Below are 12,236 nucleotides of genomic sequence, written 5' to 3'. Positions count from 1 at the left end.
CCCAACATCTCTCCATTTATTTCGTTCCTCATGGGGTTGGTGTTTTATGGCCTTTACCTCTTACCCAATCACACTGCACATTATTCCCCGTCCTTGATGGATAATTTTACATCCAGATGGGCACAGCATCCCATTTTTGGCGACCCAGCCCTAAAACAAGCCCCTGGACTCCTTGCAGGCTGGACCAAAACCCCTGGACCTGCCTCCATGGAACAATGACGCCTAAGCACTCAATTAGCCCTCCCAGTACCAAAGACTTACAATCAGACCGACAGACAGACAAATAACAGAGGCATGTCGCCAGCCCCAGCACAGTACATCCCCTTTCCGGGCAGGTACAATATAATCCACAGCATCGAAATGCCAATTTCTATCCGGGGCCTCGCAAAGCCAAAATCCATGCATGCGTGCTCCATCATGCAACCCGATCTGTACTCGGTGCGCCCGGCGCCCCCTATAATCAGTGAGTTATAATAACCACAATATCTCTGGCACCCAACTCGTGATACCACAATTTAATCCACGTTACTTGCATCTCTTCATCCTCACAAATGTCCTCCATTTAACGTGACTCAAATCCATCTCAAATCCCCACAGCTCGATCGAACGTCACTGTGCTCGGCCCGGATAAATTAAATTCCAAGCGTACTGTACCTGACGCTTCCGGTCGGCACCGGAAGTCTGTTTATTTCTTGAGACCCCTGAATCGGGACATCAACGACAATTACAAAGACAAACAGGACTCGATATTCTCTGTTCATTAATTACGTACATGATTTTGGTTTAACCAACAATATATGTCCCGATATTCTCTCCAGATTTAAGTTCTATATCCTGTCGTTAAAGCAACACCCTGTAGACTGACTCCGCCTGTCGTTCTTCCAAGGTTAGTGAATTACCTCTGACCTTTCCCTTGCATATCTCGAACAAAGGTCAACTAAACTTTAAAAGGTCAAACTTCGAATTGGGGTAACCAGCGCTTTATTATCCCACAAGTAATGCAAGTCCGGCGACAATGGACAAATGACCATTAATGTGGCTCTACATAGCATAATGCTAACTTCTACGAATCCAACAACCGTCACAATCCGTCCAGGGACTTCCGTACGTGCTCTACAATGCAGCACCTCTCTACCTGGTGCACACCTTTCGCACATCCTTCCTCGTTCGCACAACGCTTCATCAACACACCTCCTCGCGCCCACACCTTGGCACAAGCCACACCACATACCGACAGTTGAAACCTCAACCGTCCTCCTTCCTCGGATCAGCGTTCTGTTGAAAACGTGACATTTCTGTTCAAATTATTGAATTTCCAAATACTCTCCCTGCAGCGCCCGTGAGGCAGCTTGTCCCACATTATCTGCCTCCAGACCCATATGCGTTTTAATAACTTAACCTTATCAGCATCGTTCGCCAGCATACCCTTTGTCCGGCGCATCGATCATCCCAAATGCTTCGATGCATCTTCCAGCCGCCACTCCGCACTGTACCTTACTGTATGAACAAGACTTCCTGTTGGAACTTGACTCCGGAAATTAATTACTCTGTCTTGAAATCGTTTATTTTAGCCATCTTAAATAAATCCATCCATCTATCCATCTTATAAATCCATCTTAAATAACGTATTCGTCCTGTGACATTGCCTGGCATATATGTCGCAGCCGGCCACTATTCCGACATGGCTCATGACTCATGTCTAATTCTGACAAGAAGATGAAGGATGAAGGACATGATATGAAGAAGAAGATTCTGACAAGATACTGACGTGTGAACGTCCGACATCCAGCAAAGTCGAAATGACCCACAATGCATTTGGGCACACACTTCCTCTGAGAGTGGGCGAGTTATCGCCGGCACTCTGAGCAACCTCATCGCACCCGACCCCAAAATGCACTATATGACACCAATTTCAAAGGTGAGCTGCCTCAGCGATACATCCCACACATACAATCCACAATATCTGCCATTGAATGAACTCTTCAATTCAAATAAAACACACATATTGATTCGAATTCTGCAACCATCTCCAAGAAACCGCTTCATATCAACAGTAGATCGACAAGGGCACTCCGGGTGCTTTCCTGACCCGATTTATATCAATTCGCTTCCCAAACAACTCCCAAACAGATGAAAATCCGGACTCAGTTCAGGACCTCGCCTGTTCTCTCGGATAGACGTTAAAATGGACATTCCCGGCCTGAATTTCCCCCAAGTCGAGCAGATCACTTACAAAGCTTCACACCGAAACCCTCTGCTTTGCACATGACACACAGACAAACACATTGGCCAGACACACACGCCAATTAACATCCCAATATACATTCATTCCTCAATCATGTTACGTCTCTCATTCAAGGAAAAGGATTTTTTGGGACGGGTTTGGACGGGGGGTGGGTTGAGGTGAAAAAAAGGGAAGGCAGGGTGGGGTGTTGGGGTGTTGCCTAGAGCCCCGGGACTGAGCTCAGGTCTTGGGGGGGTGGGGGGTGTTGCCTAGAGCCCCGGGACTGAGCTCAGGTCTTGGGGGGGGTGGGTTGGGGGCATGGTGGCTACCTCCCCTTTCGCGGGGTCTTGGTCCGGATTATGGACGAGCGGCATTAGCCGCTGATTTGCTTGCTTAACTACCTCCTTAATTGTTTCACCTGGCCCATTTCCTGTGAGCTTATTTATTTTCTCTTGTCCACCAGATCCTGGCCTGCTTTATCTGGACCTCTTGTCTAGAACTTAGTCTAGAGCTTTCTGGCTTGACCTCGTAGTTGTCACTACCTTCTTGTCAAACCTATGGTACCTGCGCATTTCCCTTTTCCTGGCCATGTCCCTTTGGCCTTCTAAGTTAACCTATGGCCTTTTATCTAAGTTTAGCCACAGCCCTTTGTTCCCTGGCATGCAATGGCATACCCCATCTTGTCTCTGGGCTGTTCCTTCCTGGAAAAATCTTGGCCACCTGGTTTCAGCCTATATGGCTGTCCGACCTCATTTTCCCCTCCTGGTGCTAACTGTAACTTTAAGCTTCCTGTTAAATCCTTACTGATATCCTGCGCAAAATCTATCCTTAGCTTTTTACCCTTAATGTTTATCCAGCGCAAATATTGTAACGTTACTCTTACTATCCTTACTTGTTTATCCTGGCTTTAACAAAGCTACGCCATTCTGAGGCCTAAATGAGCCTCTACTTACAATTTCTGTTCGAGTGCAGACAGCGGGGAAGACAAGGAGACTGAACCCGCGCGAGGGAGGAAGGTACGAATTTGGAATAATAGCCCTCTGATATAAAACAACTCCCACCTTTACTCAAATCAACGTGCCGGCGCCGGCCTCAGGTCAGCCTTCCTCCTGTCCCTCGGGCTCCGTTTCCCGTCCTCCGCGTCTGTTGACACCCCACTCCTGGTACCATCTGTGAAGAATCAGCTCTTCGTTTGCAAAAGAAGTCCACAATAGCCTGGAATGGCGCAGTTTTTTATTAAAGCCAACTTATACGGATCCGGAGGAGACCGACGTCTACAGCAATCTACAGCAAGAACATGCCACGTCAAGCCTTCCTGAAAACACATTGATTCCCAGTCCATTTATATAGGGACACGTTTTATCAGGAAATCTCCGAGGGAACAAACAACACTGGGAGAGGTTCCTCCCACCGTTATCATTCGGGGGAGTCAGCCCTTCCTTTATCATTTGGACCAATTGTTTCTCTGGGCTCCGAGAAAACAGAAATATAACTCACAAAGAGGAGAGTGTATGCTTAGCCAAACAAACCCATATATTTTATGGGTTTGTGTACATGAGTAATCCAAAGCATGTTTATACAGAGTCATGCGTTGCTGAGATTAAAACAAAATATATATGGTTAACGATCATGTCATTCTACTAGCATTACGCTAAAACAAGCGCATGTGGGCGTGGTTTTACGACCAGCCTCGAAAAAAGCACACGTATACAATCTGTTCAGCATGACCTCATTTTAAGCTTTTCCTCATCCAAAACTAAAACGAAGCAAAAACCCTTTATTTACTTTATGAAATAGCATTTTTAGACATCATATAAATCATAACACATTAACACCCAACGTCTATAACTGAACTTTAGGCAATAACAAATCTACTACTTGACATATGCATGTATGCATCCACATACCACATGGCCAAAAGTATGTGGACACGCGAACATCACACCCGTATGTGCTCGTCGAACATCTCATTTCAAAATCATGGGCATCAATATGGAGTTGGTCCACCCTTTGCTGCTATAACAGCCTCCACTCTTCTGGGAAGGCTTTCCACGAGATGTTGGAATATTGCTGTGGGGATTTGCTTCCATTCAGCCACAAGAGCATTAGTGAGGTCGGGCACTGATGTTGGGCGATTAGGCCTGGCTCGCAGTCGACGTTCCAATTCATCCCAAAGGTATTCAATGGGGTTGAGGTCAGGGCTCTGTGCAGGCCAGGCAAGTTCTTCCACACCGATCTCGACAAACCATTTCTGTAGGGACTACGCTTTGTGCACAGGCACATTGTCATGCTGAAACAGGAAAGGGCCTTCCCCAAACTGTTGCCACAAAGTTGGAAGCACAAAATCGTCTAGAACATCATTATATGCTGTAGCATTAAGATTTCCCTTCACCAGAACTAAGTGGCCTCGTCCAAACCATGAAAAACAGCCCAGACCATTATTCCTCCTTCACCAAACTTTACAGTTGGCATGATGCATTCAGGCAGGTAGCGTTCCCCTGACATCTGCCAAACCCAGATTCATCCGTTGGACTGCCAGATGGTGAATCGTGATTCATCACTCCAGAGAACGCATTTCCACTGCTCCAGAGTCCAATGGTGGTGAGCTTTACACCACTCCAGACAATGCTTGGCATTGCGCATGGTGATCTTAGGCTTGTGACCCATGGCTGCTCAACCATGGAAACCCATTTCATGAAGCTCCCGACGAACAGTTGTTGTGCTGACGTTGCTTCCAGATGCAGTTTGGAACTCGGTAGTGAGTGTTGCAACCGAGGACAGACGATTTTTACGTGCTACGTGCTTTTCTGTGAGCTTCCCGTTCGCGGTCCTGTTCTGTGAGCTTGTGTGGCCCACCACTTTGCAGCCGAGCTGTTGTTGCTACTAGACGTTTCCACTTCACAATAACAGGACTTACAGTTGACCGGGGCAGCTCTAGCAGGGTAGAAATTTGATGAACTGATTTGTTGGAAAGGTGGCATCCTATGACGGTGCCACATTGAATGTCACTGAACTCTTCAGTACGGCCCATTCTACTGCCAATGTTTGTCTATGGAGATTGCATGGCTGTGTGCTTGATTATATATACTCGTCAGCAATGGGTGTGACTGAAATAGCCGAATCCACTAATTAGAAGGGGTGTCCACATACTTTTGGCCATGTAGTGTGCATACATACATGCATACACACAAATATTTATATATATATATATATATATATATATATATATATATACATATATATATACACATACATACATATATGCCTTAAATGCATTACATACATACATGCATTACATGCTTACATTACATACACCCATTGCATACATACATTACATAGATGCATTACATACATGTATAACGTACATACATGTATAACATACATACATTACATACATGTATAACATACATACATTACATACATGTATAACATACATACATTACATACATGTATAACATACATACATTACATACATGCATTACATAGAATTTGCGCATTTTAATGTGATAATTATTTTGTTTGAGGTACCTTGATTCACAAATTAAACTTTTCAAATATATTATTGCAATATTATTATGATTTCCACTTGCTTTGTTTACACCTGAAGTAACAAAGGTGATGGGGTGAAGTGATGTTTAACAAAGACAGGATGAGGGTCGGTCTGTTCCTTCCTGTCCAGCTTGGCTCTTCTCGGAAGCTGAACTGTCTCCAATCTCCTGCCCCTACCTCCTTTTCCGCAGACATCGAGCTTTCTGGCAAGAGGCTGTCTGGAGGGAGGGGTCAAATTGAATGGTGCCAGACCCCGCGCGAGAGTGGAAGCAGAATCGCCTGGCAGTTTGTCTCTGCTCCTCCACCGACAGCTCTCCTTCTGCTTTCACTGGCTCCTTGTCCAAAGCCAGGGCTCACATCCTGAAATCTTGTCTCTGCTCCTTATTTTTCTCTCATCCATTTTGTCATTCTTTCCCACTTTACCATCTCAGTTATAAAAACTCAGACCTGATTCATTCCTGCTGACATCACCATCAACTACTCCTTTTTCTTTTTCGAACTTTAAAAGCCCTGAAGATCTATAAATCTTCTTTTCTCTAATACATCTCCTGGAACTTTATACACTTTAACCTGTACATCTTCCCAGCCAACAGTTGGACTAAATTATGGCATTTCAAGTTTGTCTACCGCTGGAGCTGCTTCTCTGTGCAGCGGTGTTAACCTGCACATCTACATTATTGGCAATTCCCCGACCTTATGGAAATAGCCGCTCTCTAAGCCATACCCTACCGGAGGGAGCGCCGCCACGTTCTAACACCCCTGTACTCCGGAGGGTACGCAGGGGTTGGGTGTGGAATCAGTTCTTCGTGCTGGAGGAGTACACAGCAACTGAACCTGTCTACGTGGGAAAGGTAATACAACAATATCTCAATTCACTTTACTTTGTACTGTTGTATACGTGTGCTGAATATAGTAACGCAAGACTATATACTATGCAATGTGGTGTTACAATGCACTGAATTACTGGTGCCAAAATGCACCATACTATAGAATGTTATAGAAAATAATGGGGAGCAATGTGCTCTCCCCACTAACCTGTACAAATCCTATATAACCTGGATATATATATATATGTGTGTGTGTGTGTGTGTATATATATACCCTCGTTGAACTTGAGGAAGACTGAGAAGGTCTATTTGGCCGAAAGCTTGTCGAAAATAAAAGATCGTCTTGAAGCTACATCTGTAACATATTTAATTTCTTCCGATTATTTTTATTTATTGCAACAGGCGCCCTGCTCGTGTTGTCGAGTTTCTGCTATTTCGCACAGTTTTATATAGGTGTAATGTATATATATATAATGTATATATATGTGTAATGTAATATATATATACTGTGTTCAAAAAGTATCCGACCTTTATTTTTCGTGCGTAAAAAAAAAGAAGCTAGGGAGGCGTTGATTGGTGCACGTATGTAGGCGATCCTAATGCACACGCGTGAATTTTTTCCCACCTGCAGAAGCTGTCATTCGACGGCAGACCGCCGATGAGTGAGGACATGTAAGTGAGCGCCGTCGGATTTTCGTTTTTGACAAAATGACGGAAAAACTTGAACAACGCTACTGCATCAAATTTTGTGTAAAGCTTGGCGATTCCCAAGTGGAAACGATCCGCAAGATTCAACACCATTCATTCCATTATGAAGGAGGATTTGGGCTTCAGGAGAATCTCAGCGAAATTCGTACCAAAGCTGCTAACGATTGAGCAGAAGCAACTCCGTTTGGAGATCGCACCGGACATGCTGGAGACTGTGAACAGCGATCCCAGCTTCCTCAACACAGTGATCACTGGCGATGAGTCCTGGGTTTATGGGTACTAGGGCATGCCCGTACTATATATATATCTAAAATTATATCCCCCCCCTCTATTTACATGAAATTTGGTCCAAAGCGAACGGCTTGCGAGTACGGTGACAATCCCCCCCCTCTATTTACATGAAATGGTTTGGTCCAAAGCGAACGGCTTGCGAGTACGGTGACAATCCCCCCCTCTATTTACATGAAATGGTTTGGTCCAAAGCGAACGGCTTGCGGAGTTTGGTAAAGAAATCGCCATAGCGTGCACAAACGCGCAGGAAAGCGAAAGAATCGCAAATTAGTTTTAATTAGTTTTAAAACATAGTTTAACGCCAACATAGCGGCAACATAGTTTGCCAACGTGAAATAAATGAATACGCTCTCAAATGTGCCGTCCGAGGCAGAGTCTGTTCGCCACGTTCGGCACACGTGATAACTCGCTGCTCTCTGATTGGTTGAATCGTTTTTTGGACATAGCTCGGTAACTACTTGTCCGATTAATATGAAACCTTGAAAAGGCACATCCTCGGGTCCCCAGCAATATACCTGGCAAGTTTCAAGTATATCGGACCCGTGGTTGTCGAGAAACAGCGGTCACAGACAAACAAACATACATACACACAGAGATTACTGGAATTATAGATAGACTAGGGCATGCCCGTACTATATATATATCTAAAATTATATCCCCCCCCTCTATTTACATGAAATGGTTTGGTCCAAAGCGAACGGCTTGCGAGTACGGTGACAATCCCCCCCCCTCTATTTACATGAAATGGTTTGGTCCAAAGCGAACGGCTTGCGAGTACGGTGACAATCCCCCCCCCCCTCTATTTACATGAAATGGTTTGGTCCAAAGCGAACGGCTTGCGAGTACGGTGACAATCCCCCCCCTCTATTTACATGAAATGGTTTGGTCCAAAGCGAACGGCTTGCGGAGTTTGGTAAAGAAATCGCCATAGCTCGGTAACTACTTGTCCGATTAATATGAAACCTTGAAAAGGCACATCCTCAGGTCCCCAGCAATATACCTGGCAAGTTTCAAGTATATCGGACCCGTGGTTGTCGAGAAACAGCGGTCACAGACAAACATACAAACATACAAACATACAAACATACAAACATACACACAGAGATTACTGGAATTATAGATAGATGACCCAGAAACCAAGTTGCAGTCATCACAATGTAAGCATCCAACATCCCCGAGGCCAAAAAACACAAAATTTGATGCAGTAGCGTTGTTCAAGTTTTTCTGTCATTTTGTCAAAAACGAAAATCCGACGGCGCTCACTTACATGTCCTCACTCATCGGCGGTCTGCCGTCGAATGACAGCTTCTGCAGGTGGGAAAAAATTCACGCGTGTGCATTAGGATCGCCTACATACGTGCACCAATGAACGCCTCCCTAGCTTCTTTTTTTTACGCACGAAAAATAAAGGTCGGATACTTTTTGAACACACTACGTATAAGATATATATATATATATATATATATATACAGTCACGTGAAAAAGTAAGTACACCCCATGTGAAGTTTTGACTTTTTCAACATATTTCACCATACAGCTATTTGATCTGCCTTTCAACAATATTGATAGATCAAGTTGATATAATGTAACAAATATCATGAAACATTTACATTTTGTAGTCCATTGTATAATTTAAATCAACATAAATGCAAATTTCACATGTGGAAAAAGTAAGTACACCCCTACATTTATCACTACTTCAAATACCTAAAATTAGAATCAGGTGCACCAGCTCAGGTGCAAATGATTAGAACATTGCTAGAGAGGATCTTGGAGGAACCTGTCTTATTTAAACCTCAGACATTTAGTTTGATTTGCCTTTTGTTGTTGAAGTGTGCGGCGTCACTATGCCGAGATCAAAAGAGCTCTCTGGGGCCTTCAGAAAGAAGGTTGTAGATGCCTACGAGTCTGGGAAGGGATTTAAAAAGATCTCCAAACAATTTGAAATCAATCATTCGACTGTCAGGAAGATCATCTACAAGTGGAGAAGATTCCAAACAACTGCCAACTTGTTCAGGCCAGGCCGCCCCAACAAGTTCAGCCCGAGAGCAGATCGCAAGATTTTGAAAGAAGTCTCTCAGAACCCCAGAATGTCATCACGGGACCTACAGGTAGCTCTTGCCACTGATGATGTCAAAGTGCACGAGTCTACCATTAGAAAGAGGCTGCACAAATTTGATCGACATGGGAGGTGTGCCAGGAGGAAACCTTTGCTGTCCAGAAAGAACATCAGGGCAAGACTAAAGTTTGCCAATGAACACCTAGGCAAAGACCAGCACTTCTGGAACAATGTGCTCTGGACAAATGAGTCAAAGGTAGAGCTATTGGGCCACAGTACCAGAAGACATGTTTGGCGAAAACCAAAGACAGCATTTGACAACAAGAACCTGATACCAACTGTAAAGCATGGTGTTGGAAATATTATGGTTTGGGGCAGCTTTGCTGCATCAGGGCCTGGGCAGCTCACCATCATATAATCCACAATGAATTCTTCATTGTACCAGAGGATGCTTGAGGATAATGTGAGGCCATCTGTCGGAAAGTTGAAGCTCAACCGAAGGTGGACCTTGCAACATGACAATGACCCTAAATATACCAGTAAATCCACCAAGGAATGGCTGAAAAGAAAGAAATGGAGGGTTCTGGAATGGCCAAGTCAAAGCCCGGATCCAAATTCCATCGAGATGTTGTGGGGGGATTTGAAACGAGCTGTGCATGCAAGAAACCCCTCAAACGTCGCACAGCTGAAAGAATTCTGCATGGAGGAGTGGGCAAGAATTTCTCCCAGTCGATGTCAGAGACTGGTAGACAGTTATAAGAAACGCCTACTTGAGGTTGTTTCTGCCAAAGGGGGCAATACCACCTATTAGAGCCAAGGGTGTACTTACTTTTTCCACATGTGAAATTTGCATTTATGTTTATCTAAATTATACAATGGACTACAAAATGTAAATGTTTCATTATATTTGTTATATTATATCACCTTTATCTATCAATATTGTTGAAATGAAGATCAAATAGCTGTATGTTGAAATATGTTGAAAAAGTCAAAACTTTACATGGGGTGTACTTACTTTTTCACGTGACTATATATATCTATATAAATAAAACACAGTTTGTGTGTGTGTGTGTGTGTGTGTGTGTGTGTGTGTGTGTGTGTATGTTACCGATAGACTCCTAAACGGAGAGGCTCACGTGCTTGATATTTGGCATAGACATGGCCATTGAGCTTGGGAAGGACATGGCCTACCTAAAAATATTTGACGAGATCCATATTTTTAGCCGCGTCGCAGACGCTGCTCATAGAGTGCACGCTGCTGTTGTTGTTGTTACCACCTCTTCTTCTTCTTCTTCTTCTTCTTGGTCTTGCAGAGAAGACAAAACCTCAAAGCTCCACCCATTCTGGGAACCATAGCTCCACCCATTCTGGGAGAGCCTTCATATAAACAAATATCCACCATTTTATTAACTCGCATAGCTTTGAGGCCTGTTTTGAAGGCCCATGGTGTCTTCCTCTCACACAGTTTTCTTTCAAATCAAATTCGATATATCATTTCATTTTTCACAGTCGCATTTTTTTTTTAAATCGCGGCATGCTCAGTCATACACCGCCCGAAATAAGAGACGGGAAAATGCCGAGATATATATATTTTGTTTAAATCGCGGCATGCTCAGTCATACACCGCCCGAAATAACAGACGGGAAAATGCCGAGATATATTAAAAATTCGTCCATTTGATGACAATCGTCACGATGAAATATTTAATTTATACGTCTTCACAATAATGTGGAGAGAGGAGCATAGCTTCGTTCACGTGTCGCCACATACGGGAAATTGCCGAGATATATATTTTTTTACATCGCGGCATGCTCAGTCATACACCGCCTGAAATAACAGACGGGAAAATGCCGAGATATATTAAAAATTCGTCCATTTGATGACAATCGTCACGATGAAATATTTAATTTATACGTCTTCACAATAATGTGGAGAGAGGAGCATAGCTTCGTTCACGTGTCGCCACATACGGGAAATTGCCGAGATATATATTTTTTTACATCGCGGCATGCTCAGTCATACACCGCCTGAAATAACAGACGGGAAAATGCCGAGATATATTAAAAATTCGTCGCCACACACGGGAAATTGCCGAGATATATTTTCACTTTGCACAAAAATAACATCAAGTAATCGAATCAATAGGAATGTCCTGTGCTTATAACATCGACGTTATAGGCACAGCTGCATCGAGGCATTGTGTAACATCGACGCGGCTTTTGTTTTAATTAAAACTTTTTGTACTTGTTTATTCATATTTACCACAGCGCATTTCAGCGAGGAACATTATACACGGAATCTCAGCCTGTGCCAGAGCAGCTCGCTGATTCGCTCAGAGCGATCACGTGATGTTCCATCCTCCGCTGCCAGACCACTGAACGGAAAATATATAGAATGACCATTGCCATTCACACCACATAGGTGGAGATGCAGCTACCGGGCGCCATCTTGGTTGGCACTCGATGCTGGGCGATGGTGATTTCCGTCACGCGTTTGCACGTAATTCAGAGCGAAAAGCGATTGCGTTTTTTCACCTTTTGTGGGATCGTGTTTTGTGTCGATTTTTGTCGATTTTGTG

At 43.8% G+C, this 12,236-nt stretch overlaps 1 protein-coding gene across 1 annotated transcript in view; it reads left to right on the top strand.

Annotated features, from left to right (window-relative positions):
* Positions 1-6,044: 6,044 nt before the first annotated feature.
* Positions 6,045-12,236, top strand: part of LOC137434506 (cadherin-11) — an 86,326-nt gene continuing 80,134 nt past the window's right edge. Inside the window, exon 1 of the mRNA XM_068127596.2 lies at positions 6,045-6,624. Within this exon, the coding sequence (XP_067983697.2) occupies positions 6,379-6,624 (246 nt within the window). The 5' untranslated portion in view covers positions 6,045-6,378. The remainder of the gene's footprint in view (positions 6,625-12,236) is intronic.

Source organism: Myxine glutinosa, chromosome 10 (assembly GCF_964187855.1).
Source record: "Myxine glutinosa chromosome 10, kmMyxGlut1.1, whole genome shotgun sequence".
Taxonomy (NCBI): domain Eukaryota; kingdom Metazoa; phylum Chordata; class Myxini; order Myxiniformes; family Myxinidae; genus Myxine; species Myxine glutinosa.
This window is presented reverse-complemented; position numbering and strand designations above follow the sequence as displayed.